The sequence below is a fragment of the Pristis pectinata genome, chromosome 29 (assembly GCF_009764475.1).
Source record: "Pristis pectinata isolate sPriPec2 chromosome 29, sPriPec2.1.pri, whole genome shotgun sequence".
NCBI classification, from domain to species: Eukaryota; Metazoa; Chordata; class Chondrichthyes; order Rhinopristiformes; family Pristidae; genus Pristis; species Pristis pectinata.
In genome coordinates this window covers 7507346-7534806 of record NC_067433.1, presented here as the reverse complement: position 1 = coordinate 7534806, position 27461 = coordinate 7507346, and the positions used below count along the sequence as shown (strand labels likewise).

Genomic DNA, 27461 nt, shown 5'->3' with positions numbered 1-27461 from the left:
GATGTGGGCAGAGAAATGGCAGATGGAGTTTAACCCGGATAAATGTGAGGTGCTGCACCTTGGTGAGACTAATGTCAAGAGGCAGTACACTCTAAAGGGCAAGACCCTTAACAGTGTTGAAGAGCAGAGAGACCTTAGGGTGCAAATCCATGGCTCACTGAAAGTGGCTACACAGGTAGATAGGGTGGTAAAGAAGGCTTATGGAATGCTTGCTTTCATTAATCGAGGTATTGAGTACAGGAGTCAAGAAGTTATGATGCACCTCTATAGAACTCTGGTTAGGCCGCATTTAGAGCATTGCGCGCAATTCTGGTCACCTCACTACAGGAAGGATGTTGAGGCTTTAGAGAGGGTGCAGAGGAGGTTTACTAGGCTCCTGCCTGGATTAGAGGGCATGTGCTATCAGGAGAGGCTGGACAAACTTGGGCTCTTTTCTCTGGAGCAGCGGAGGCTGACGGGTGATCTGTTGGAAGTGTTTAAAATTATGAGGGACATAGATAGGGTGGACAAGCAATATCTTTTTCCCATTATTGAGCGATCCAATACCAGAGGGCATGCATTTAAGGTGAGAGGGATTAGGATCAGAACAGATGTCAGGGGCACATTTTTTACTGAGAGAGTGGTGGATGCTGGAATGCGTTGCCTGATAGGGTGGTGGAGGCAAATTCAATGGGGGCATTTAAGAGGGGCTTAAATGGGCACATGAATGAGAAGAAAATGGAGAGACATGGGATTTCTGCAGGTAGAAGGGATTAGCTATGTCGGCACAACGTTGTGGGCTAAGGGCCTGTTCTGTGCTGTACTGTTCTATGTTCTATGTTATACCGGAACAATACACAATACACAGATCGAGTGGACAGTCAGAGACTTTTTCCCAGGGTGAAAATGGCTAACACAAGGGGGCATAATTTTAAGGTGATTGGAAGATGGCATAAGGGGGATGTCAGAGGTAATTTTTTTTTACACAGAGAGTGGTGGGTGTATGGAACACACTGCTGGCAGAGGTTTGTGGGGGCAGATACATTAGGGACATTTAAGAGACTCTCAGATAGTCACACGGATGATAGAGAAATGGAGGGTTATGTAGGAGGGAAGGGTTAGATAGATCTTAGAGCAGGATAAAATGTCAGCACAACATTGTGCGCCAAAGGGCCTGTAATGCTGTAATGTTCTATGAATACTGGTTAGACCACTAACTACTGATTACAACTCAGGTCACCTCCTCACAAGACAGATGTAATAGCATGCAGAGGGGATTTGAGAGGATATTACCAGGACCAGAAAACTCCAACCATAAGGAGGGTAGAGAGACTGGGATTGTTTTCTTTAGAATAGAGGAGGCCATGGGGAGACTTAATTGAGTTGTATAAATTTGAGGAATCTGGATAGAGTAAATAGAACATAGAACATTACAGCTGAGCACTGGCTCTTCAGCCCACGATGTTGTGCCGACCTATATAAACCTCATCCCCAATCAATCGATCCCCCTCTCCACTTCCCATAACTCTCCATTTTTCTTTCGTCCATGTGCCTATCTAATACTCTTAAATGACCCTATCGTATCAGCCCCTACCACCACCCCCAGCATTGTATTCAAGGCACCCACCACTCTCTGTGTGAAAAACCTACCTCTGACATCTCCCCTGAACTTCCCTCCACGCACCTTACACAGGTGACCTCTAGTATTGGCCATTGCCACCCTGAGGATAAGATGCTGGCTGTCCACTCTGTCTATGCCTTTCATAATCTTATATACCTCTATCAAGCCTCCTATCACCCTCTGTCACTCGAAAGAGAAAGGCCCTAACTCGCTCAACCTCTCCACCTGAGACATGTTCTCCAACCCAGCTAGCATCCTTGTAAATCTCCTCTGCACCCTTTCCAAAGCTTCCACGTCCTTCCTATAATGTGGTAACCAGAAATGAACACAATATTACCTCTCGGCCTTAAACTCAATCCCCCGGTTAATGAAGGCCAGCACATCATATGCCTTCTTAACCGCCCTATCCGTACTCTGCCTTCAAGTTCATCCTTCCAAAGTGTATTAGTTCACACTTCTCCAGATTGAACTCCATCTGCCACTTCTCTGCCCAGCTCTGCATCCTGACTAAATCCCGTTGCAACCTACGACAACCTTCTTCACTATCTACTACACCACCAACCTTTGTGTCATCTGTAAACTTACCAACCCATCCTTCCACTTTCTCATCCAAATCATTTATAAAAATCACAAACAGCAGAGGTCCCAGAACAGATCCCTGCGGAACACCACTAGTCACTGACCTCCAGGTTGAATACTATGACCACTCTCTGCCTTCTGTGGGCAAGGCAATTTCGAATCCACACAGACAATTTTCCATGGATCCCATACCTCATGACTTTCTGAATGACCCTACCAAGGGGAACCTTGTCAAGCACCTTGCTAAAATCCATATATACCACATCCACCACACTACCTTCATCAATTTGTCTTGTCACTTCCTCAAAATTCTATTGGGCTTGTGAGGCACGACCTGCCCTTTACAAAGCCAAGTTGACTATCCCTAATAAAACTATGCTTCTCCAAATGCTCATAAATCCTGTCTCCAAGAATCCTCTCCAATAGTTTGCCCACCACTGATCTAAGACTCACTAGTCCATAATTCCCAGGATTACTCCTTTTATCTTTCTTGAACAATGGAACAACGTTTGCCATCCTCCAACTGTCCGGTACAACTCCTGTGGCCAGGGAGGACTCAAAGATCATCATAAATGCTCCAGCAATCTCTTCCCTCATTTCCCATAGTAACCTGAGGTATATCCTGTCTGACCCCAGGGACATCTATCCTAATGCATTTTAGTAGCTCCAACACTGCTTCTTTCTTAACCTCGACATGCTCCAACATATTTGCCTGTTCTATGCTAACCTCACATTTGTCTAAGTCCCTCTCATTGGCAAACACTGAAGCAAAATATTCATCAAGGACCTCCATTACTTCCTTCAGACACATTTTCCCCCTTTATTCCTGAGTGCTCCTACCCTCACCCCAGTCATCCTCTTCTTCCTCACATACATGTAGAACACCTTAGGGCTTTCCTTAACCCTACTCATGTCCCCTTCTAGCTCTCCTAAGTCCCTTCTTAAGTTCTTTCCTGTCTACCTTATAACTCAAGAGCCCTGACTGATTTTTTGCTTCGTAAACCTTAAATAAGCTTCTTTCTTCCTCTTGACTAAACCTTCCACCTCTCTTGTTAACGATGGTTCCTTCACCCTACCATCCTATCCTTGTCTCAGCTGGACAAACCTATCTGGAACCCCATTTAAGTGGTCCCTAAACAACCCCCACATTTCTGCAATGCATTAGCCGGAGAACATCTGTTCACAGTTTACGCTCCCAAGTTCTTGCCTAATACCATTGTAATTTACCCTCTCCCAATTAAATATTTTCCCATGATGTCTGCTCCTATCTTTGTCCATGGCTATGCTAAAAGTCAGGGAGTTGTGGTCACTATCCCCGAAATGCTCGCCCACCGAGAGGTCTTTCACCTGAGCAGGTTCATTGCCTAATACCAGATCCAGCACGGCCTCTCCTCTAGTCAGCCTGTGTCAGGAATCCTTCCTGTACACACCTAACCAATTCTGCCCCATCTAAACCTTTTGCATTAAGGCGATGCCAATCAATATTAGGGAAGTTGAAGTCACCCATGACAACAACCTTGTCATTTTTGCACCTTTCCAAAATCTGCCTCCCGATCTGCTCCTCAATGTCCCAATGGCTATTTGGGGGCCTATAGAATACTGCCCATAGAGTGATCACTCCCTTCCTGTTTCTGACCTCCACCACACTGACTCAATGGACAATCCTTCCATGATGTCCTCCCTTCCTACAGCTGTGGTATTATCCCTGATTAGCAATGCCAACCACCCCCCCACCCCTTCTACCCCCTTCCGTATCCCTTTTGAAACATCCAAACCCCAGAACCTCAAGCAGCCACTCCTGCCCTTGCAACAACCAAGTCCCTGTAATGGCCACAACATTGTAATTCCATGTGCTGACCCATCCTCTAAGTTCATCACCCTTATTCTTAACACTTCTCGCATTAAGGTAAACAGATTTCAACCCAGGGTGAGATCTACTTTCCTTAGCAGAGGTTCAAAAACTAGTAAGTGAATTAAAGGGCAAATGAGGAAAGCTTTCAATACCTCGAGGGGAATGGGAGTCCAGAACTCATGGCCACAGAGGGTGATAGCAGAAGAAACCCCATCACATTTTACAAGCAACACACACACACACACACACACACACACACACACACACACACACACACACACAAAATGCTGGAGGAACTCAGCATGTCAGGCAGTATCTATGGAGGGAAATAAACAGTCAACATTTCAGGCCGAGACCCTTCATCAGGACTGGAAAGGAAGAGGGCAGAAGCCAGAGTAAGAAGGTTAGGGGAGGGGGAGGAGCACAGGTTGGCAGGTGATAAGTGAGTCCAGGTGAGAGGAGAAATGGAAGTGGGTGGGGAAGGGGGGGATGAAAGGGAGTGATGTAAGAAGCTGAGAGGTGATAGGTGGAAGAGGCAAAGGGCTGAAGGAGGAGGAAGCTGGTAGGAGAGGGCAGTAGACCATTGAAAAAAGGGACAGAGGTGGGGAATAGATGGATGGGTCACGAGGGTGGGGAAGGGGAAAGCGAAGGGGTGAAGAGGCTACAGGAATGAGGGAAGACACCGGGGGGGGGGGGGGGGGGGTGAAGAGGGGAGGGGTAACCAGAAGTTAGAGAAATCGATGTTTAGGCCGTCAGGTTGGAGACTACCAAGGCGGAATATGAGATGTTGTTCCTCCAACCTGCATCTGGCCTCAACGTGGCAGTAGAGGAGGCCGTGGATAGACATGTCAGTATGACAGTGGGGTGTGGAATTGAAGTGGACCGCCACCGGGAGATGTTTGCCTTTGCGGCGGACGGAGCGAAGGTGCTCGACGAAGTGGTCACCCAATCTGCGTCGGGTCTCACCAATGTAGAGGAGGCCGCACCGGGAGCACCGGATGCAATAAATGACCCCGTCGGATTCACAGGTGAAGCGCTGCCTCACCTGGAAGGACTGTCTAGGGCCCTGAATGGTGGTGAGGGAGGAGGTGTAGGGGCAGGTGTAGCACTTTGCACGGTTGCAGGGATAAGTGCCGGGAGGGCATCCAACGGCATCATGCGGAATCCAACACATCATTCTCCGCAACTTCCGGCACCTCCAACGGGATCCCACCACCAGGCACATCTTCCCCTCCCCCCCTCCCTGCTTTCCACAGGGATCGCGCTCTCTGCGACTCCCTTGCCCCACCGATAGCCATCCCGAAGCAGTTTACGTGACTGCTTCATCGAGCACCTTCGCTCCGTCCACCGCAAAAGCAAGGATATCCCAGATTCCTTCTTCTTCAGCCCTTTGCCTCTTCTACCTATCACCTCTCAGCTTCTTTCATCACTCCCTTTCATCCCCCCTCCCCCACCCACCTACCTTCCCCCTCTCACCTGGGCTCACCTATCACCTGCTAACCTGTGCTCCTCTTATCATTCTGGCTTCTGCCCTCTTCCTTTCCAGTCCTGATGAAGGGTCTTGACCCCAACCGTCGACTGTTTATTTCCCTCCATAGATACTGCCTGACCTGCTGAGTTCCTCCAGTATTTTATGTGTGTTGCCCCAGATTCCAGCATCTGTAGAATCTCTTGTGTGTTCACATTTTACAAGCATATGGAGGTATACTTGAAGAGGTGTGACTTGCAGGGCTACAGCCCTGGTGCTGGAAGGTGGGTTGGACCAGGTGGCTCTTTTTAGACAAGCATCGATAAGATGGGCCAAATGACCTCTTACTGCATTATAAACTTTCCATGGTTCTATTATACTCTTGATCCTATGTTCATCATTGACGGCAAAGGAGGCTGCACTGATCTTGCCCTTTCTCTTGGCTTGCTCATCCAGACAAGCAACCATGATCAATTGTTCTTATAGGAGGTGTATTCAACCCTTTGAACTGGTCCCAATACTATAAACAAAGAGGGCTAGAAATTGGGCTCAACTCTGCTCATTTTCAAGTAAAAAAACACTGTTTTGCATACCTTAAATTGAGCTCAAAATTACTTCTGTGCTGATTTGCACTATTGGGAAATTGGCTCGGGGACGATTCACCTTAGAGTGGCTGATGCTAACCCGGCATCTACCATGCAGCTGATGTTAACCCAGCATCTACCATGCAGCTGATGACTGCACAGGTCAACTCAGCACGTTTCCTCCAATGCCAACAGAAATCAGAGAACCTGGGGGATAACCTGCAACTTCTGTTATTAACTCACAGAAAAAGTCAAGAGCACTTTGCAAAGGGTTTGGGAATGAGATGGCAATTAAGAGGGTCTGCACTGTCAGCTCCTGCACACAGTGTCTCCCAGCCTCATTTTATAATGGCCGGCCTTGTGTTATTACTGGAGATCCCTTTGCTGATCGATGATTCATTTTAAAATCAATTCTGAGCTGTCTATGGCCCCTTGAGCAGACTGCAGCCTTGAGCGTATACACACCACCAAGGTCGATCAAGACAATCCATCCCATGGGGGCTGCCCAGATACACTGGAGTGCACCGTACTCCCCCTACCCCACATTTGGTATTGGTATTGGTTTACTATTGTCACTTGGACTGAGGTAGAGTGAAAAACTTGTCTTGCATACTGTTCATACAGATCAATTCATTACAACAGTGCATTGAGGTAGTACAAGGTAAAACAATACAGAATGCAGTATGAAATGTAACAGCTAAAGAGAAAGTGCAGTGTAAGCAGACAATAAAGTGCAAGGCCATAATGCGGTAGCTTATCAGGTCAAGAGTCCATTTTATTGAACAAGGGAACCATTCAATAGTCTTATAACAGTGGGATAGAAGCTGTCCTTGAGCCTGGTGGTACGTGATTTCAGGTTTTTGTATCTTCTGCCCGGTGGGAGAGGGGACAAGAGAGAATGTCCAGGGTGGGTGGGATCTTTGATTATGCTGGCTGCTTTACCAAGGCAGCAAGAAGTATAGACACAACAATCTTTCCTACCACAATGGTTTCACCCTGTAGTGCGTACACTGCAAATGTCCGCACTGATCACCCCAAAACAGTCGCAAAATTGGGCAAATTACACAAGCAGTAACACAATAGCATTTTCCCCACCAATTAAAGCAGTGGTGCAGATGGCACAGCTGCTACCTCACAGCTCCAGCAACCTAGGTTCAATCCTGACCTTGGGTGCTGTCTATGTGGAGTTCGTGTGGGTTTCCTTGGGTGCCCTGATTTCCTCCAACATGCCAAAGATGTGCAGCTTGGTAGGTTAATTGGCCACTGTAAATTGCCACCAGAGTTGGTGGATGACAAGAGAATCAGGGACGAGTTAATGGGGATACAAGAGGAAAAACGGGATAAGTGTAGACGGTGCTTGATGGTTGACATGGGCACAGTGGACTGAAGGGCCTTTTTCTCTGCTCTATGACTCTACGTACTACGCCACAGGAAAAATTCTTTAACATCGACCTCACTTCTCAGCAGTCACTACAGCAATATGGCATCTGCCAGTTCTGCATAGACGTCACAACATAAACTGCTGCTGTCCCTTATTAGAGCTTTAATTGGTGGGGAAAATGCTGTCATGTTATTGCTCGTGTATTTTTGCCCAATTTTGCAACTGTTTTGGGGCAATCAGTGTGGGCATTTGTAATACACGCAGCACATATTTGGCACACCAAAAGATTGTGAGCTCCACTTTCCAGCCACCAGTATTTAATCAGCATGGTATGAACTATTTGCAGTGGAGAGATGTCCTGAAAGATACTACTGAGAAATCAGCATCCTATGCTCAACATCTCAATTTTAAAATGTATATAGTAATCTCACACAAAGCCAAAAAGTTAATCAGGATAAATTACTCTGGACCATTATTGCTCTTGCTGAGGTTGCAATTAACTTCCTTTGAAGAAAATTCTTGTTTTTTTTTTAAACATGGACAGCGATCCAAGACACCAAAAGGATGTCCAATTAAAGTAATTTTGATACAGAATATCCAGCTTTAAAATTAATTAATGCGCCCAATTTCACAGAATGTCAAGTCAGCCAAGAAAGCTAATCATGGAAGTGGTACGGGCCAAGGGAATGGACTGTATGAGATCCAAAACTCTCCAGAGAATGGGTCCTGTTGGAGCACTGGTAAAGAATAATCACAAGCCAAAAACTTAAAGTACTGGATATTCAAAGAACAACCAAAAGCACCCATAAAAATTCATAGTTCAGATGTGAATGCTTCAGAATAGACAATTCATCAGCTAAAACAATGAGGAACAGATTTGGATAGGGTGGGTTTATTAGGGTGGACATTTGCAAATTTATTGGGGTGAATTTGGGATGTGGGGCAGGGAAGGACCAACATGTTGGCTGCTTTCTTTATCCAATGGGAGGTAGTTCAAGTGTTGGGTGCAGTCATTTGTGAAAGAGACACATGATTAGAAAATGCATTGCAATTTCTTTCTGAATCATGCAGTTCACATATACTGCCATTTTCATTGTAGGCCTGATGCAGTAAATCACAGAGTAACCCGGACATGCACAGTTCCCTTAAACAGTCAAAACACTTGTAGACCAAAAACTACATTTATGTAGCCCCACAGACCACCCTGGAGCTCTCCTTAGTCAGGAAAGTATCCCTTAAGGACACTGCACAGGTGCTTGGTGAGATAGCTGTCAATTGGCAAACACAGAGTTAACATTTCAGATTAATGATACTGCAGGTCATGTAATCAGGTGAATTCTTTTTCAGGATGTGGTTGTAGATAAGTAGCCAGCACAGTTTAAGAATTTCACTGCTCTGGTGCCACTCCTAATGACGTAACTCCTCTCAAGCTTTCCCCAATAGGTTGGGACATGAAGTTGGTGCTGAACTAATGTTTTCTACCCAAAGAGGGGCTTCAGCTGGAAGTTTTATGAAACTAAAACTTTAGGGCAGTTGTGGTCATTCTGCTGAAGACTGTGCTTGTGTACTACTGCAAAAGGAATGGGAAGGAGAAGCTCAACGAGTTTAATGCACTCTGATTACTCACTGATATTGTCCTCCACAATTGCCAGCACACAACAGGGTCTGCCCAGCACAAAGCAGGACCTTGCAGGACTCTTGCTCATTCTATGTACTGGAGCCACACCAAGCAATCCCTTCAACCCCTGAATATAAATGGAGTTGCTCTGTATTCATCAGAATAGAAAGAGGAAGACTGGCTGATGAATCAGAGCAGGACTCCTCTATCATTATCCCTGGATGTCTTGTCCCACCACAGGACCCATCCACTACCTGGCAGCGATAAACACGTGAGAGGGAGTAACCCTTGGAGTCCTGAACATTGACTCCAAACCCTTGAAATTTCATGGCATCAGGTTGGATATGGACAAGAAGACCTCCTCCTGATTCCTACCCACTGTTGCCCCCTCAGCAACAACATGTTGCACAACACATGGAAGAACCATTAAAAACAGCAAGTGTCCTGAATATGCTCAAGTGGGGAGACATCAGTGCTCATCACCAAGAGTGGTTTGGTAGCATCACCACAAACCAAGCTGGCCATGGGGCATAACTGCCAGACTGTGTCTAACATAGGTAGCGAGGGAACCAACACAAGGAAATAGATTCATAGAGTCACAGAGATATACAGCACGGAAACAGGCTCTTGGCCCAACTGGTCCATGCCAACCAAGATATCCATCTAATCTAGTCCCATTTGCCTGCATTTGGCCCATATCCCTCTAAACATTTCCACTGTCCATTTTTTTTACTCCTAGGTCCTTCTGTTCTACAACATACCCCAGGGCCCTACCGTTCACTGTGAAAGTCCTACCTCGATTTGTCTTCCCAAAATGCAACACCTCACACTTAAATGAATTAAACTCCATTTGCCATTCCTCGGCCCAGCTGATCAGGATCCCGCTGTGATTCTTGATAACCATCTTCATTGTCTACGACACCACCTACTTGAATAAACCTACCTGCTTCATCCTCACTGGTCTCCATGACTGATGCGTCTGTCTATGAAAGCAGTGGTGAAAGTGACACAATGCACAATCCTCATGCAGACAAACTCCTGTCTTCACACCGAGGATATCCTCCACCATGTCGTGCCACTTGTGATAAACTCAGAACAGATCTGGCAGTTACAGAAATGTGCACCACCATGATCTGTATCCTTATATTTCCTTAAGACATTGGTTAGCACAATGCTTTACAGCGCCAGCGACCTGGGTTCAATTCCGGCCACTGTCTGGAAGGAGTTTGTACGTTCTCCCTGTGTCTGTGTGCGTTTCCTCCGGGTGCTCCAGTTTCCTCCCACATTCCAAAGATGTACAGGTTGGGAAGTTGTGGGCATGCTATGTTGGCGCCGGAAGCGTGGCGACACTTGCGGGCTGCCCCCCAAAATCACTACGCAAAAGATGTATTTCACTGTGTGTTTCGATGTATATGTGACTAATAAAGACCTTATCTTATAAACAATTCAGCCCATCGAGTCTATCCTGGTTTTCAGGGATATTCCATCAATCTCATTTCTCTGCGACCTATTGGCTTTCACATGCCCAGTAGCACCCGTCTGATTCTCCTATCACCCACCCACACTAGGGGTAATTTACAGTCGTTGACAATCTTGATTTAACAATCTACCTCGCCTTGGCCCTGCACCTTACTGTCTGCCTGCACTGCACTTGCTCTGTAACTGCAACACTATAGTCTGCATTCTGTTATTGCTTTCCCTTGTACCAACTCGATGTACTGATGTGGTGAAATGATCTGCATGTAAACAAAGTTTTTCACAGTACCTCAGTACATTTGACAATAATAAACCAATTACCAACTAGCACATATGTGGGCTATGGGACGAATCCCAGAGCATGCGGGGAAACCCAGGTGATCACATGGAGATCATGCAAACTCCACACATACAGCACCACAGGTCAGGATCGAACCTACGTCGCTGGAATTGTAATGCCCCGTGGGCCAGCATATACCCCACACTACCAGTACCATCAGATCAGGGTATCAAACCTACGTCAATGAGGAGAGCAGAAGGGCATGTTGGGAAGAGCTCTAGTCATACCACAAATGAGTTGCCAGCCTGGTGAAGCTGTGATATAGGACTGCATGCATGGTAAACAGCAAAAGCAGCATTTAATAGACAAAGCTATTAAATCAACAGAATGCATTGAGCTCTGCAGTCATGTCTTGTCCAGTCATGAATGGGGGTTGACAATTAATCAATAAGAAATGGATAAGGTTACAAGAATATCCCCATCCTCAACAATGGCAGGTCCCAGCACGTGACAGCTTGAAATGAGGCTGGAATGTATGGTCACATCCACTCAGACATGCCGTGGATGATCCATCTTGGCTCCCTGCTAAGATCCCCACTATTGCAGAAACTACTCTCCAACCAATTCAATTCACTCCACGTGATATCCAGAAATAGGTGAGTGCACTGGAAGCAGATAACATCCCAGCTGTAATACTGACGCCTGTGCTTCAGAATCAGCTGTACTTCTACCCATGTCGTTCCAATACAGTTACAGCAGTGGGGTTTACCCAACAATGTGAAAAATTGCCCAGGTAGGTTCTGTTCAAAAACAAAAGCAAGCACGTCCAAAACAGCTAATTTCATCAGCATAGGATGGAAGCTCTCATTGACAGTACCTTACTCACCAATAACGTCCTCACCAAGGTTCAGTTTGGGTTTCTCCAGGACGACTCCACTCCAGACGTCATCACAGACTTAGTCTAAACATGGACCAAAGAACTTGAGTTCCAGAAGTGGGATGAGAATGACTTCCTTTGATATCAAGGTAGGAGTTGATGAGTTCTGACTTCAGTCAGTTAAATGCTGCCTTGATGTCTGTGGCATCAAAGGAAAACACTCCAGTGGTTGGAGTCACAGCTTGCACAAAGGAAGATGGATGTGGTTGTTAGATGTCAGTCATTCCAGCCCCAGGATATCCCTGCTGACGATCCTCAGGGCAAGGTCCTAGACCCATCAAGAAGTCAGAAGTATGAATGTTTGCCGATGATTGTACAATGACCAAATTCATCTGCAACTACTCTGCAAATGAAGTAGCCCACACCTACATGCAGCAAGACCTAGACAATATCCAGTCATAAATGACAAGTACCATTCATGCCACAAAATGCCAGGCAATGAGAGAATCTAACCAGCTACTTTTGCCATTCAATGGCATTATCCTTGCTGAATTCCCTATGATTGACATCCTGTGAGGTCACCATTGCCCAGAAAATCAACTGAATCAGATATATAAATACTGTGATTACAAAAGCATATCAGAGTCTGGGTATCCTACAGCAAATAACTAATATCCTGACACCCCAAGGCCTTTCCACCATGTCAGGAATTGGTGGTATAATCTCCATTTGCCTTCATGAGTTCAGCTCTCTCTCCTCACACCATCCAGGACAAACATCCCACTTGATAAGCACCAGATCACTACCCTTCACCTCTGGCACTCTGACAGCACCTCCCAAATCTTCAACCTTTACCACTAAGAAGACCAAGGGCAGAAGGTACATGAGATCACCACCATCTCCAGGTTTCTGTCCAGGTCGCACGCCATCTTGATTTGGACATATTGTTGGTCCTTCATTATCTCTGGGTCCAAATCCCAGAACAACTTCCCCAACAGCACTGGGGAAGCACTTCACCAGAAGGACTGCAGCAGTTCAAAAATGTTGCTCACCACCACCTTCTCAAAGCAATTAGGAGTGGCCAATAAATGGTGTCCTTGCCAGCAATGCCCACATCCCAATACATAAATAAACATAAATTAATTAATTATAAATTAATTAACAAATGACAATTTTATTCTATGCACACCATACCAGATGCAAACACTTACATAATAAAAAAACCCAAATGCAAAGAGGAATCAGGCAGCTTCTCCACAAAGTACTTTCATTAAATCACAAGGAAACAATAAGCTTTTTTTAATCAAAAAGATACTGGTGAAATATCTCTGCTCCGCAACAAAAATTAAGAAGTGTTAAACAGGAAGAATTCTTCTGGGAGCAGGACTTTCATTAATCTCGATCCCCATGATCTACAGCATGCCTGACAGAGATATTTATGCAATAAAGAGAAGTTGCAGAGGTAATGGGGAAATCTCATTTTAATTTACTGACAGGCAGAACAAACTCAGCAAGGTCTCAGAGCTGCAGTTTTTCTCCTTTTCATGGAATAAAAATATTGCCATTCTCTCACTATTCCCTTACAGCTCTGGAAACAACTAGACATTTATTCATTCATGCCCACTACAAGCCATCCAGTATCCACAGGCTCGGCTAAACACTGCACCTTATTTAAGCATTCATTTCACTGAAGCAGACACAAATAAATCTTCTTCAATTCCCCCCAAAAAGCCTTTATGATAAAACAGTTGATTTGTGCATATTTACACCATGTTCCCGAGTTCACTGTGGTGACTCGTGCCAGTCAATCAGACAGACTACAGAAGGCGAGATCGTACTGAAGAAAGTCTGATCGGCTCTCTCGAGAACAGAAACTCTCCCACGAGCTTTCAAATTCCTCCAATGTTTTGAACTCAACTGTTTATGCTTGCAGACTATAATTACAAACATCTATAATTAGAATATTTTTATGTTTGAATTTTACTTTTCAATTCCCTTGCATCGTCTGGACTGACTTTCTTGACGTATTTAGATGCAATGGATCTGTTACTGATGATTCAGAAATCTGCTGCTTTGAGATACATTTTACAGTCAAATGGAAGCAATACAGCTTCTTCATGTCTTTAAATCACATACCAGATTATTAAATACTCAGCACATTACCCATGGTTGCATTTTGTAATATCAAGTTTAAAATATAAAGCAATCCTCAGAATACCCATAAACTTCACGAAATAATTGCAGCAGTTATACTGAGCAACTGTGTCATTGTGGAGTGGGTGACAGTGCCAGGGTATGCTTGGTGACTGTGTCATTTCATGTAGGATGATAGTGCTGAGACACACTAGATGACACTGCCAAAGTACACCAGGTGTTACAGTACTATCTCAGAGACAGAAAATGCCATTTATAGGAGAGGACAGTGCCACTTTTACACAGGGTGACTGTGCCAATGTATGAGCCAATATCTTGATTTGACACTGTGGTACAAAGGAAGTGCCACACAAACAGAGGAGGAGTAATTTCAATTAACTGTTAAACTGAGGCCCCATCTGCAGTCTGAGGTGATCATAAAAAAGCAGCATTTTGAAGAACAAGAGTTCTCTCTGGGCATAGTATTCTGGCAAATATTTCTCTCTCAAAGGAAAGCACATATTATCTCTGGGTCATTCATTGCGCATAATGGCAGCTGGCTTACCTATATTGCAACACTGTCTTCAAACAGACTTCACTGGCTGTCAAGTGCATTGGAAAACCCTGATGGTATGAAAGGTGCTACTGAAATCCAGTACTTCCTACCTTTACCAGCCCTGGGGATTTTGAACGACTATAACTTCACTATAGCCTGACTCATTATCAGACAATATCAGACTCATTCCTGTGGACCAAAACAGAGATAGGTTCACTCTTGTAATAAAAACTGAAAATACTGGAGACACTCATCAGATCAGGCAGCATCTGTGAAAAGCTTCAGGTCAAAGACCCTTCACCAGAACCAAGACAGTGAGAACACAATTAGTTTTAAGTTGCAGAGATAGATAGGACAGAGGGAATGTCTCTGATAGGGTTATAGGTGATCCCAATTGCATTCCGCTAATAGATTAACAAGGGCAAATAGAGAGAGACAAAACACAAAGCCGCATGTAAAAGCGGTGGAATGTGGGTTAATGCTATTGCAGACACCTGAAATCAAAAGGAGAATGCTGGAAATGTCGAACAGATCAAGCAGTGTCTGTGGAAAGAGAAAGAAACCAAGTTATTCCAGCAGACTGACCAGTGATGATGAAAACCGAAAAAGCAAATTACTTAAAATTGTTGACTTAGCATCAAATTCACCAAAATTCCATCCAGCTCGTTGAGACTCTCTTCACCCTCACACCACCTTAAGTGCAACCCCACTCAACTTCCACAACAGCAGAGCAAACAAAGGAAATGTCCTTGTGAGCATTTTCTAGACAAGGCCCATCTCCTCCACACAATGGTTTGGGCCTCACAACCACTTTAATGCACATGCAAGATCTGCTAGTGCTCCAGGCCAACATCCCTGTTATTCATATGAGGAAGTGAAGGGTTAAGAATTGCAACCATACCTATAACTGGCAAACAAAATATATATATATGCATTTATATTTCTTTAGCAAGGACTAGCAAGCTGCTGACCCAGTAGTTAGGTTGGAATGTTAAGTATGTTAAGCTTCGGGTATCAAACCATTCCGATATGTCAGACGGTGGCGATACTGAGTGTAATTAACATCGAGGTGAAGACTTGGTCTGAACAATGAAGGGTGATACCTGCCTTTGAAAGCCTTGATTATAACTCAATTATACTAAGACAAAAGGTGTGATAGCTGTCTCGGGATCTCTATAGCTTGACCGAAACTTGCGGCACCATTTGCATGGGATGTGCGTGACAATTCCTGTATAAATGTCTGTCTGCCCTTTGTTCGGGGAGAACTCGGGAAGCGACTCTTAGTGAGTGCTAAAGAGAATTCTCCTAGCGGTGCACTGCTAATAAAGGTATTTGTTCGAATCAACCTTGTGGCACTGTGTTATTTACAGCAGACGGAAAGGGAAATTGATTTCGGGACGACACATATTGCCGAATAGGGATTAACCAAGAGTCCATTTCCGGCCAGTATGTACACAATGGGCCCAATGATCTCCTTCTGTATCATAAACCTTGATGATTCTTTGATAAAGGTTGAAAGAGGCCTGGTGAATCCCAACGAAAGTTGACATCCATAGAACTACTCTCCTATATTGCATTGATTAACTCTGAACAGGGGGAACCTCAGTAAGGTACTGGACACTGAGTAAACTGATCAACAAACATTCCTCAGAGTCCTGACAACCCATCCCCAACCTGTTTCTGTGTAACCTATCACCCTTTCAACCCCTCCCCAAAGGAAGGTATATCTCACTTGCTTAGTTCTGGTGAAGGGTCTTTGACCTGAAGCTTTTCACAGATGCTGCCTGATCTGATGGGTGTTTCCCGTATTTTCTGTTTTTATTACAGAGTGAACCTACCTCTGCTTTGCCCAAGAGATGAAGTCTGACCTTGTTCTGACCTTGTTCTGACCAGGCTATAGAGCTCTTGCAGAAGAAGCTACAGTCATTCAAAATCCGAGGGCTGGTAATGAAGGAAACATGCAGAGTTCAGTCGCATCTATTATGATATCAGGGTTTTCCAAAGTACTTGACAGCCAATCAAACCTGTTTGAAGACAGTGTTGAAATGTAGGTAACCCAGCTGCCAATGTGCACAGTGAATTACCCAGAGATAATGCATGCTTTCCTTTGAAAATTAAGTATTGGCCAGTATACCCAGAGAGAACTCTCTTACTTTCAAACCACATGAGCTTTCATCATTTACAGTTTACAATTATTCATTTATTCCATAAGCTAACAATGCATTGCTGATCAATGCCAAGCACATGACTCTCTATTTGATGATGCACCGTACGGGGACCTTTTACTCTCACAACTCTCCCCAACACTTCACCATCTCTGCTTTCTGTTTTCATGAATCATACAGCAATGAACAGGTGCCAAAAAACGCGATGAAATAATGTATTTGTTCATGGACTGGGCTTTCTTCAATAAACGGTGCTGTGAAGAAATTTAGTGAAGGTGTATAAACAAATGAGAATCCTTGACATGGTTAGCAGGTTGGACTTCTTCCTTGGCAGAATGGACAATAACTAGGGAAGAGGTGGGGCACAGATTGACATGGGACCTGAGGGGCAAACTTCTTTACGCAGAGAGCGATTGACATCTGGAATGCATTGCCAGTGGCGGCGGTGGAATCAGATACAATTACTACATTTAAGAGGTAATTAGAGAGACAGTTAAATAGGCAAGGCATAGAAGGATACAGTCCCAACATAGGCACTCCAGATTAGTGTAGATGGGCAAAAGGTTGGCATCGATATGCTGAGACCCGTTTTTCTGCTGTATGGCTCTATGAGTCTATTACTCTATTAACTGTCAGAGGGATTAGAGGAGGGGGAAAAAATCATTGAACAAGGGTGACCTATAGAGGTGTATAAAATCAAGAGGGGCACAGATAAGGTGGATGATCATAATCCTTTTCCCAGGGAAGGGGAGTCCAAAACTAGAGGGGCATAGATTTAAGGTGAGAGGGGAAAGATTTAAAGGGAACCTGAGGGGCAACTTTTTCATTGAGAGGGTGGTGGGCATGTGGAATGAACTGTTAGAGTAAGTGGCAGAGGCGGGGACAATTACAACATCTAAAAGACATTTGGACAGGTACGTGGATAGGAAAGGTGTAGAGGCATATGGGTCAAATGCAGGCAAATGGCACTAGCTCAGATAGGTAACTTGGTCGGCAGGGACACGTTGGCAGAAGGGCCTGTTTCCACGCTGAATAACTCCATGACTATGAATTCCGATGGTCCTGGGTCTCGCAGTCTAAAAGATCAAAAGGCAGAAACCCTCATTATAAATAAAAAGTACATTGATGAGTACTTGAAGTTATAATCTGCAGGGCCACATACTGATAGCTAGGAAGTGGGATTAACCCTAGATATTCCTTCTGAATCATAAACTTTAATGATTCTGTGATAAAGATCTGGTTACAACCAAACAACCCAACACACTTTGTTAGCCCTCTTAAAGAAAATAAATAAATGTTATCTTGAAGAGTTATTTGCAAGTCTTAGCAGCAGTTTCAGATCAAATTAAAAGTGGTTTTACAAAGTGAGTCTTTACAAACTTGGGAATGTTACCAAAGAAACAATTGTCTGTTGTTATTAACAATAATCTCGCATTCTAAAGTGTGGGGAGATTCATCATCATGAGGGGCATAGATAGGGTAAATGCACCAAGTCTTCTTCCCAGGGATGGTGAATCGAGAACTAGAGGGCACGGGTTTAAGCTGAGAGGGTAAAGATTTAATAGGAACCTGAGGGGCAGCTTTTTTTTAAACAGAGTGTGATACATAAATGGAATGAACTGCCAAAGGAAGTGATTGAAGCACATACAATAACAATGTTTAAAAGACAGTCAGACAACTACATGGATAGGAAAGGTTTAGAAGGATATGGGCCAATTGTGGGCAAAATGGACTAGCTTAGATGAGCTAAGAAAAACAAGGTAATGTGCCTTAATGACTATCGCCCGGTGGCTCTGACATCCACCATCATGAAGTGCTTCAAGAGGCTGGTCACGGCACGCATTAATTCCAGCCTCCCAGACAACCTTGACCCACTGCAATTCATCTACGGCCGAAACAGGTCGATGCGGATGCCATCTCCCTGGTCCTACACTCGTCTCTGGAGCATTTGGACAGTAAAGACACTTACATTAGTCTATTGTTTATTGACTACAGCTCTGCCCTCAATACTATAATTCCAAGCAAACTCATCACCAAACTCTGAGACCTCGAACTCAACACCTCCCTTTGTAACTGGATCCTTGACTTCCTGACTAAAAGACTTCAATCAGTAGGGATAGGTAGCAACACCTCCGGCACGATCATTCTCAACACTGGTGCCCCACAAAACTGCATCCTCAGCCCTGTACTCTACTCCCTATGCACTCAGGACTGTGTGGCCAGATTCTCCTCTAACTCCATTCACAAATTTGCAGATTGGGCCGTATCTCAAATAATGATGAGTCAGAGTACAGGAAGAAGATAGAGAGCTTAGTGATGTGTCATGACAACAACTTTTCCCTCAATGTCATTAAAACAAAAGAGCTGGTCATTGACTTCAGTTAGGGGGGATGGTGCACATGCTTCTGTCTACATCAAAGCTGCTAAGGTTGAGAGGGTTGAGAACTTCAAGTTCCTTGGAGTGAGCATCACCAACAGCCTGTCCTGGTCAAATCACGTAGATGCCACAGCCAAGAAAGCTCACCAGCACCACTACTGGTATAGTGGTCTACCATCAGGAGGTTAAAGATATTTGGCATGTCCCCATCGACCCTCACCAATTTTTATCAATGCACCATAGAAAGCATCCTATCTGGATGCATCACAGCTTGGTATGGCAACTGCACTGCCTGTGACTGCAAGAAACTGCAAAGAGTTGAGGACACAGCTCAGCACATCACAGAAACCAGCCTCCCCTCCATGGACTCTGTCTACACTTCTCGCTGCCTCAGTAAAGCAGCCAACATCATCGAAGACCCCAGCCACCCCAGACATTCTCTCTTCTCCCCTCTCCCATCAGCCAAAAGCTACAAAAGCCTGAAAGTACGTACCACCAGGCTCAAGGACAACTTCTATTGTGCTGTTATAAGACTATTGAACAATTCCCTGGTATGATAAAATGGACTCTTGACCTCACAACCTACCTCGTAATGACCTTGCGCCTTATTGTCTACCTGCACTGCACTTTCTCTGTAGCTGTTGCACTTTATTCTGCATTCCGTTATTATTTTACCTTGTACTACCTCAATACACTGTATAATGAATTGATCTGTATGGATGGTATGCAAGACAAGTTTTCACTGTACCTTGGCACGTGACAATAATAAACAAATTCCAATTCCATTTGGTCGGGATGGCCCTAGTTGGGCCGAAGGGCCTGTTTCTGTGCTATATAACTCCATGACTGCAGCAGACAAGGCTGTGGGTTTCCCCTGACTGGTTATAACTTCAGTTGTACCTGCAGCATGCATTTTGATATCCAGCAGACCAGAGGGATTAAGGGAGCTGTTTTGCGAAACTAAACATCAAGGGTTTTGTGTTACTGCACACTGTATAATTAAAGAGTATTGATTCTGCCTTCTACCTGGTGAAGTTGCAAGAAGAAATACAGCAGCAGCCCTGCTGTTTACCAACATTGCTTTGTACTGCACTAATATAACCGTGTGTCCCAACCATGCTTTTGGGCCAACTTCAGATAGTGTTGCAAGGGACAAGGTCCGGACATATCAGATTGATTCCTCGTCCTAGCTGTGAGGGAACATGCTCCCCAAAAGTAAACTCAACCATGAAAGAAAGAATGGGATAAAGATTTTGCAAGGTTCACTTAGGCACATATCCCTCCACTCACATATACAAACACACAGTCAAAGATGAGCTCCCTTGGACAAACACACCCTTAGAGACCCACACTGATTATTCACACAGTTAAGAATATGACCATAATACGAACAGAAGTAGGTTGTACAGCCTGTTGAGTCTGCTCCACCTTTCAATAAAATCACTAATGATTCTTCACTTTGTTCACTTTTTTAAGTAATTCCCATATCCTTTGATACGCTTAATTTCAGAAACCTATTGACCTCAGCCATGAACCTTGTCAATGCACACACACAGATAATCATAAAAAAATGCTCACACAAACACACCTGTGCCTGAACGTACATTCAAATCACAAATTATCATCTGTGAGCACCCACTTGCTGAAGTAATTGGTAAATTGTTTACCAACTCTTTACAAAGGGACCTTGGGGTCCAAGTCCATAGTTCACTGAAAGTGGCTATGCAAGTAGATAAGGTGGTAAAGAAGGCGTATGGCATGCTTGCCTTCATTGGTAGGGGTGTTGAGTATAAGAGTAAGGAAGTCATGCTCCAGCTGTATAAAACTTTAGTCAGACTGCACTTGGAGTATTGTGTGCATTAGAGTCACCCATTAGTGGAAGGATGTGGAGACTGTGGAAAGGGTGCAGAAGAGGTTTACCAGGATGCGTCCTGGATTAGAGGGTATGAACTACAAAGAAAGGTTGGACAAACTTGGGTTGTTCTCCCTAGAGTGTCAGAGGTGGAGGGGAGACCTGATTGAGGATTTTAAAATTATGAGAGGCATAGATAGACAGTCAGAATCTTTTCCCCAGGGGAGAAATGTCAAACACCAGAAGACATGTTTTTAAGGCTAGAGGGGGAAAGTCAATGTGAGGGGCAAATTTTTTTTATGCAGAGGGTGGTAGGTGCCTGGAATGGGTTACTAGGGGTCGAAGTGGAAGCAGACAGTTTGCTGGAGTTTCAGAGGCTTTTAGATGGACACACGAATATGAAGGGAATGGAGGGATGTGGATGATACACAGGAGGAGGACATTTAGTATAAACTAACATCAGGATCGGCATAACATCATGGGCCGAATGGCCTGTCCAGTGCTGTACTGTTCTATGTAAATCAGAAAAACATACAACAGAAAAGGGAACTGCAACCCTTCTACCACACCAGTTTCTTCCTAAGACTTTTTCCACCAAAGTCACAACCAACTAATGACTATCCGAGTGACTGATGTAGCTTCAGGGAAGTACCTCTCAGCTATTTAATCCTGGATTGATTTACTGTTCTGTAACCAGTGAGCCGTGGTGAGAAAATGATCAGATATCTATTTAATTACATTTTTAGGATCATTTTCTACCATCTCTCTGGAGTCCAGGAGCCTGCCTAGGAGGTTAATGCAGCCCACAGCTAATTGCCAGCGTTGATCTAGTGCCCAGCACTCTCACCTCCAATTCAGAAGGTCATGGTTTCAAATCCCACTCCAGAGCCTCGAACACAGAAAGTAGTGTTGATAATTCATTGCTGAATTGTCAGAGTTGTCTCATTTTCCCTAAACCTAAAAAACTCTTGTGATTTACTTGTTTGTCCCATGCTGTTTAGTTGATGTTTCAAATTCATGGAGGATTTATAGAGTCATAGATTAATACAGCATAGAAACAGGCCCTTCAGCCCAACTGGTCCATGCCAACCAAGATGCCCATCTAAGCTAGTCCCATTTGCCCGCATTTGGTCCACATTCCTCTAAATCTTTCCTATCCATGTACCTGTCCAAGTGTCTTTTAAATGTTGTTATTGTACCTGCCTCACCCACTTCCTCTGGCAGCTCATTCCATAAATGTACCACCTTCTGTGTGAAGAACTTGCCCCTCAGACCCCTTTTAAATCTTCCCCGCCCCCTCACCTGAAAACTATCCCCTCTAGATTTTGGTTCCCTTTCCTTGGGGGAAAAGTCTGTGTGCATTCACCCTATCTATACCCCTCATGATTTTATACAACTCTGTAAGGTCACACCTCCTACGCGGTCCTAGTCTACCCAACCTCTCCCTATAACTCAGGCCCTCGAGTCCCACCAACATTCTTGTAAATCTTCTTTGCACTCTTTCCAGCTTAATAATATCTTTCGTGTTACGGGGTAACCAAAACTATACAAATACTCTCAGTACAACCTCACCAACATCTTGTACAACTGCAAATTAGAGTTATAGATCAATGTAGCACAGATACACGTCCGACAGCCCAACTAGTCCATTCCAATCACGGAGCCCACCCAGCTAGTCCCAATTTCCTGTGTTCAGCCCATATCTCTCTGAGCCCCAACTCCTATTAAATATCGGTGGGGGGGGGGAGGGGCGGAAGGGGGAAAGATGTGAAATTGGTCTGTAGCAGGAATGTGAAGCACACTTCAAATCACCCACATCCACAAACCACCACCCACCCACTTCCAAATTTTTCTTGGCCATGTTTCATCTGCGTTGTGCTGTGTACATCTTTGATCCATTTTCTACAATCCTACTCAAAGAATGAATCTGAAAATCACAAGTGTTGACTGGTTAAGGAAATTTCAGCTCACTCCATCTGCTGAAAATTTGACAACAGATGTTGTTAAAACTCTGAATGGCTTTGATTGAGTAAAGTGAGAATTGCCTAGAAATTTAGCCCCACTCTGTAGCACTAAGTACATTATATAGTCATTTTAGTGTGTTGTTTTCTTGAACTCAATGGAATGAATTGCACAGGAAGAATATAACACACTGATGTGACTATACAGCATGTTTAGCCCTACTGACTGGGGATGAATTCTTAAGCATGTACTTACTGATTGGAGAGTTGGTGAAAATCAATTTACAATTGTTTCACAGTGGGTGAAGAGATGTTTTAAGGGTAATATTTTTGCAGTGCAGCAAGAATGGGTTGCCATGAGAACTGATTGGGAAAGATAGGAGAAAGAAAAATTTGCATTTACAGAGCACATCTCATGAATTCAGGAAGTTCATCATAATCTACACTTCATACTTTTGAAGTGAAGTCAATGTTGCAAAGTAGGAAAGGCCATAAGCAAAGCAAGTTCTCACAAACAGTAATGCAGTAATCGGATAATCAGTTTTTATGTATTGACTGATGGATAACTTTTTCCAAAGACTCCAGGGATGACTCCATTGTCTTTCTTCAAAGTAATGCAATGACATATTTTACACCCAGTTGTAAGGGCAGGTGGTTCTCACTACAATAACACTCCGATAATCTGGCACCCTCAAGACTATGGTGTTTGACTGGCAGATTTTCTGGACTATTGGATGTTAACAAAGAACATAAAACAGTACAGCACAGGTACAGGCCCTTTGGCCCATGATGTTGTGCCGAACTAATTAAACTAGTTATCAAATGCCTAACTAATCCCTTCTGCCTCCACAATGTCCATATTCTCCATTCTCTGCACATTCATGTGCTTAACAAAGAGCCTTTTAAGCACCTCTAACATATCTGCCTCCACTACCACCCCTGGCAGTGCATTCCAGGCACCCACCACACTGTATAAAAAAAACTTGTGCCACACATCTCCTTTGAACTTACTCCCTCTCAACTCAAATGCATGTCATCTAATATTAGACATTTCGACCCTGGGAAAAAAGATACTTGCTGTCTATCTATGCCTCTCATCATTTTATCAGGATGTGGGAAGAAACCACAGCACCATATGGTTACAAAGAGAATGTATTATTCTGAGGATAGGTTGAGTGAGCTAGGGCTTTTCAGTTTGGAGAGAAGGAGGATGAAAGGTATCTTGATAGAGATGAACAAGATTATAAGAGGCATAGATCAAGTGGACAGTCGGAGATTTTTTCCCGGGGCGACAACGGCTAACACAAGGGACATAATTTTAAGGTGATTGGAGGAAGATAAAAGGGGGATGTCAGGGGTAAGTTTTTCTTTTACACAGAGGGTGGTGGGTGTGTGGAACGCACTGCTGGCAGAGGTTGTGGGGGCAAATACATTAGGGACATTTAAGAGACTCTTAGATAGACACATGAATGATAGAGAAATGGCGGGCTATGTGGGAGGGAAGGGTTAGATAGATCTTAGAGAAGGATAAAATGTCGGCACAACATTGTGGGCCAAAAGGCCTGTACTGTGCTGTAATGTTCTATGTTCTATCAATACCCCAACATGCTTTTAATTCACTTTTAAATGTTACACAGTACCACAGTGAACCAGGTAAGTTAAAAGGAGCATGGGGCACATCACCCAGTCAGCCATGTGCCAAGCCATCGGGATTTCCAAACAATTGGATAGTAGATTATCCTATAATGGATCTGGAAGGGGACACAAGGTAAGCAGGCAGAAACCAGGAAAGCTCAGGCTTGAGAAGGAACAGGACAGTGAGATGACTTGGGCTGGCTATACAGGAGTAGACAAACTGTACATAAAACTAGGGGATACAAGAGACTGCAGATACTTAAATGAGGAGCCAGCCCTGATGTTGGGTTTTGACCCAAAATATCGACAATTCCTCCCCACCCCCCACATATTCTGCTACGTGCTCCGGTTTCCTCCCACATTCCGAAGACGTACGGGTTAGGAAGTTGTGGGCATGCTACGTTGGTGCCAGAAGCACTTGCGGGCTGCCCCCAGAACACTCTATGCAAAAGATGCATTTCACTGTGTGTTTCGATGTACATGACTAATAAAGATCTTATCTTATTTCTTCCAACAGATTGTATGTTGCACATACAACTAAACTAAGAGCATGCTTAACCTTCAAACAAATAAAACAACTCAATTTAACCAAATGGAATTCAGTTTTCAGGAAGTAAAAATATTAAGTGGGGCAGTACCCCAGAGTCAAACCCCCTTCAGATTTGACAGGAGTTGGTTATCTCCACCTGGAGCACGGTAGAATAGTGGTTAGCGTAACACTATTACAGCGCCAGCAACCTGAGTTCAATACCAGCCGCTGTCTGTAAGGAGTTTGTATGTTCTCCCTGTGTCTGCGTGGGTTTCCTCTGGGTGCTCCGGTTTCCTCCCACATTCCAAAGACGTACTGGTCAGGAAGCTGAGCGCTGCCCCCAGAACACTCTACACAAAAGATGTATTTCACTGTGTGTTTCGTTGCACATGTGACCAATAAAGATATCTATCTTATTAAAACAGTACAACACAGGAACAGGCCATTGGGCCCACTATGTCTACGTCCAACATAATGCCGAATGAAACTAAACTTCTTCTGCCTGTACATGATCTATATCCCTCCATATTCATGTGTCTATCTAAAAGCCTCTTAAACGCCACAATCCAGTCTGCATGCCGGGAACCTTTAATTAAATCACAGATTTTAATTCCTAATATTTGACAATGTTGAAGAGTTTGATAAATTACATCACACCGACCCCACCCTGAAAAAAAACCGTATCTGAGAGTGTTGATTCCACTTTTAAATCACAGAAAAACCTATTGATGGTTTTAATTGTGTCTGCAGATATACTAATCCCCTTAAGGGACTTTCCCTTTAATAGGGAATTGAACAAAAGACCAAATTAACCAGAGCAAAAAAAAATTAAGGTCAATGAAACAAAAACTGAGGCTTCCAGCTCCAATTATAGGGATAAAATTTCCAGAGAATAAGGAATAAACTGTGGCCCAGGAAGATCCCACCCAATCAAAGCACCTTCAGTGAGTCAGCCGTCCACCTTTAATGTGGATTTTCTGACGGCCAATTTTTATTTCCCCACTCACCCAGAAGAGAGTGGCGGAGACCCCGAGCGTCAGCTTGAGGATGAAGTATCCGGCGTCGGCGCCCGTGCAGCGCAGCCGGGAGCGGCCGCCCATCGCTGCCGGTCCCTCACCTGGGACCGCAGGCTTAGTGCGCCGGTGCTGCGAGCTTCCGCCGCGGAAACTGAAAGCAAAAGCAGTTGGCGGGTTACGGGGCGGTTCGTGCTTCCGACAGTCATTGTTCTTGCTAGCTGGCCTTTCATCTCCACACTGGCTGCTCCCAGCTGTGGCACCCCTTATACCAGCGAGGGCATCGACCTGCATTGTGCTCACTACATCTTGGGGGCTACCCCACTCCCCTCCCAATTCATTGCCTCCCAACCATCCCCCCTTACCGCAACCGTCCCCCCTTCCCTCCCTCCCTCGACCATCCCCTTCCCTCCCTCCCTCCCTCCCTCCCTCGACCATCCCCTTCCCTCCCTCCCTCCCTCGACTATCCGACCATCCCCCCTTCCCTCCCTCCCCCAACCATCCCCCCTCTGACCATCCACTCCCTTCCCTTCCCTCCCTCGACCATCCCCCCTTCCCTCAACCATTCCCCCCCCCCCCAAGTTCTTCCCTCAACCATTCCTGCCCTCTCAGCCATAGATTCAAAGAGTTGTACAGTATGGAAACAGGCCCTTTGGCCCAACTCATCCCTGCTGACCAAGATGCCTATCTATGCTAATCCCGTTTGCCTGTGTTTGACCCATATCCCTCTAAACCTTTCCTATCTATGAACCTGCCCAAATGTCTCTTAAATATTGTAACTGTTGCTGCCTCTCCCACTTCCTCTGGCATCTCGTTCCATATATCCACTCCCCTCTGTGTGAAAATTTGTCTCTTGGATCCCTTTTAAATCTCTCCCCTCTTAAACCTCTGCCCTCTAGTTTTAGACTCACTAACCGGGGGGGGGGGGGGGGGGGGGGGGGAGGAGATTGTGACAACCTCTGCTCCTCATAATTTTATAAACCGCCATGAGATCACCCTCAGCCTCCTGTGCTCCAGGGTAAACAGTTGCAGCTATCCAATCTCTCCTTATAACTCAAGGCCTCCAGTCCCAGCAACATCCTTGTGAATCTTTTCTCCACCCTCTCTAACTTAATCACATCTTTCCTACAGTGTAGCGATCAGAACTGCACACGATACTCCAAGTGTGGCCTAACCAAAAATTTGTACAACTGTAACATGATGTCCCTACTCCTATACTCAATGCCTCAAACCATGGAGACAAGCCTGCAATATGCCTTCTTTATCAGTCTGTCTGCCTGTATTGCGTTTACCATTACTATTAATACCAATTACTATCCTTTCAAATATTCCTGTCCTATTCAATCAATGCCTTTTGTCCCCCATCTCCCTCAAACATTCCTCTCTCCCTGCAAATATTCCCATTCCCTACTATCTGTTTCCCCGTCATTCCCCACTAGAATCATTGAGGCATCCACCACAGGAACAGGTCCTTTGGCCCACCATGCCCATGCTGACCATTGAGCACCCATCTCTACTAATCCCA

At 44.6% G+C, this 27461-nt stretch overlaps 1 protein-coding gene across 3 annotated transcripts in view; it reads right to left on the bottom strand.

The window, feature by feature from the left end:
* Window positions 1-26064, bottom strand: part of zgc:110329 (uncharacterized protein LOC550500 homolog) — a 185715-nt gene extending 159651 nt beyond the window's left edge. The window contains exons 1-2 of one of the 3 annotated variants that reach the window (XM_052040876.1): window positions 25931-26042; window positions 16243-16345 (exon numbers count right to left, since the gene is read on the bottom strand). Coding sequence is in view for 1 of the 3 variants with exons in the window: in XM_052040874.1 (XP_051896834.1) it covers window positions 25931-26023 (93 nt within the window). In the remaining 2 variants the exon portion in view is untranslated. Of the gene's footprint in view, window positions 1-11724; window positions 11847-16242; window positions 16346-25930 lie in introns of those variants that run through there. The other 2 variants (XM_052040874.1, XM_052040877.1) reach the window with 2 other exon arrangements.
* Between the last annotated feature and the right edge of the window lie 1397 nt (window positions 26065-27461).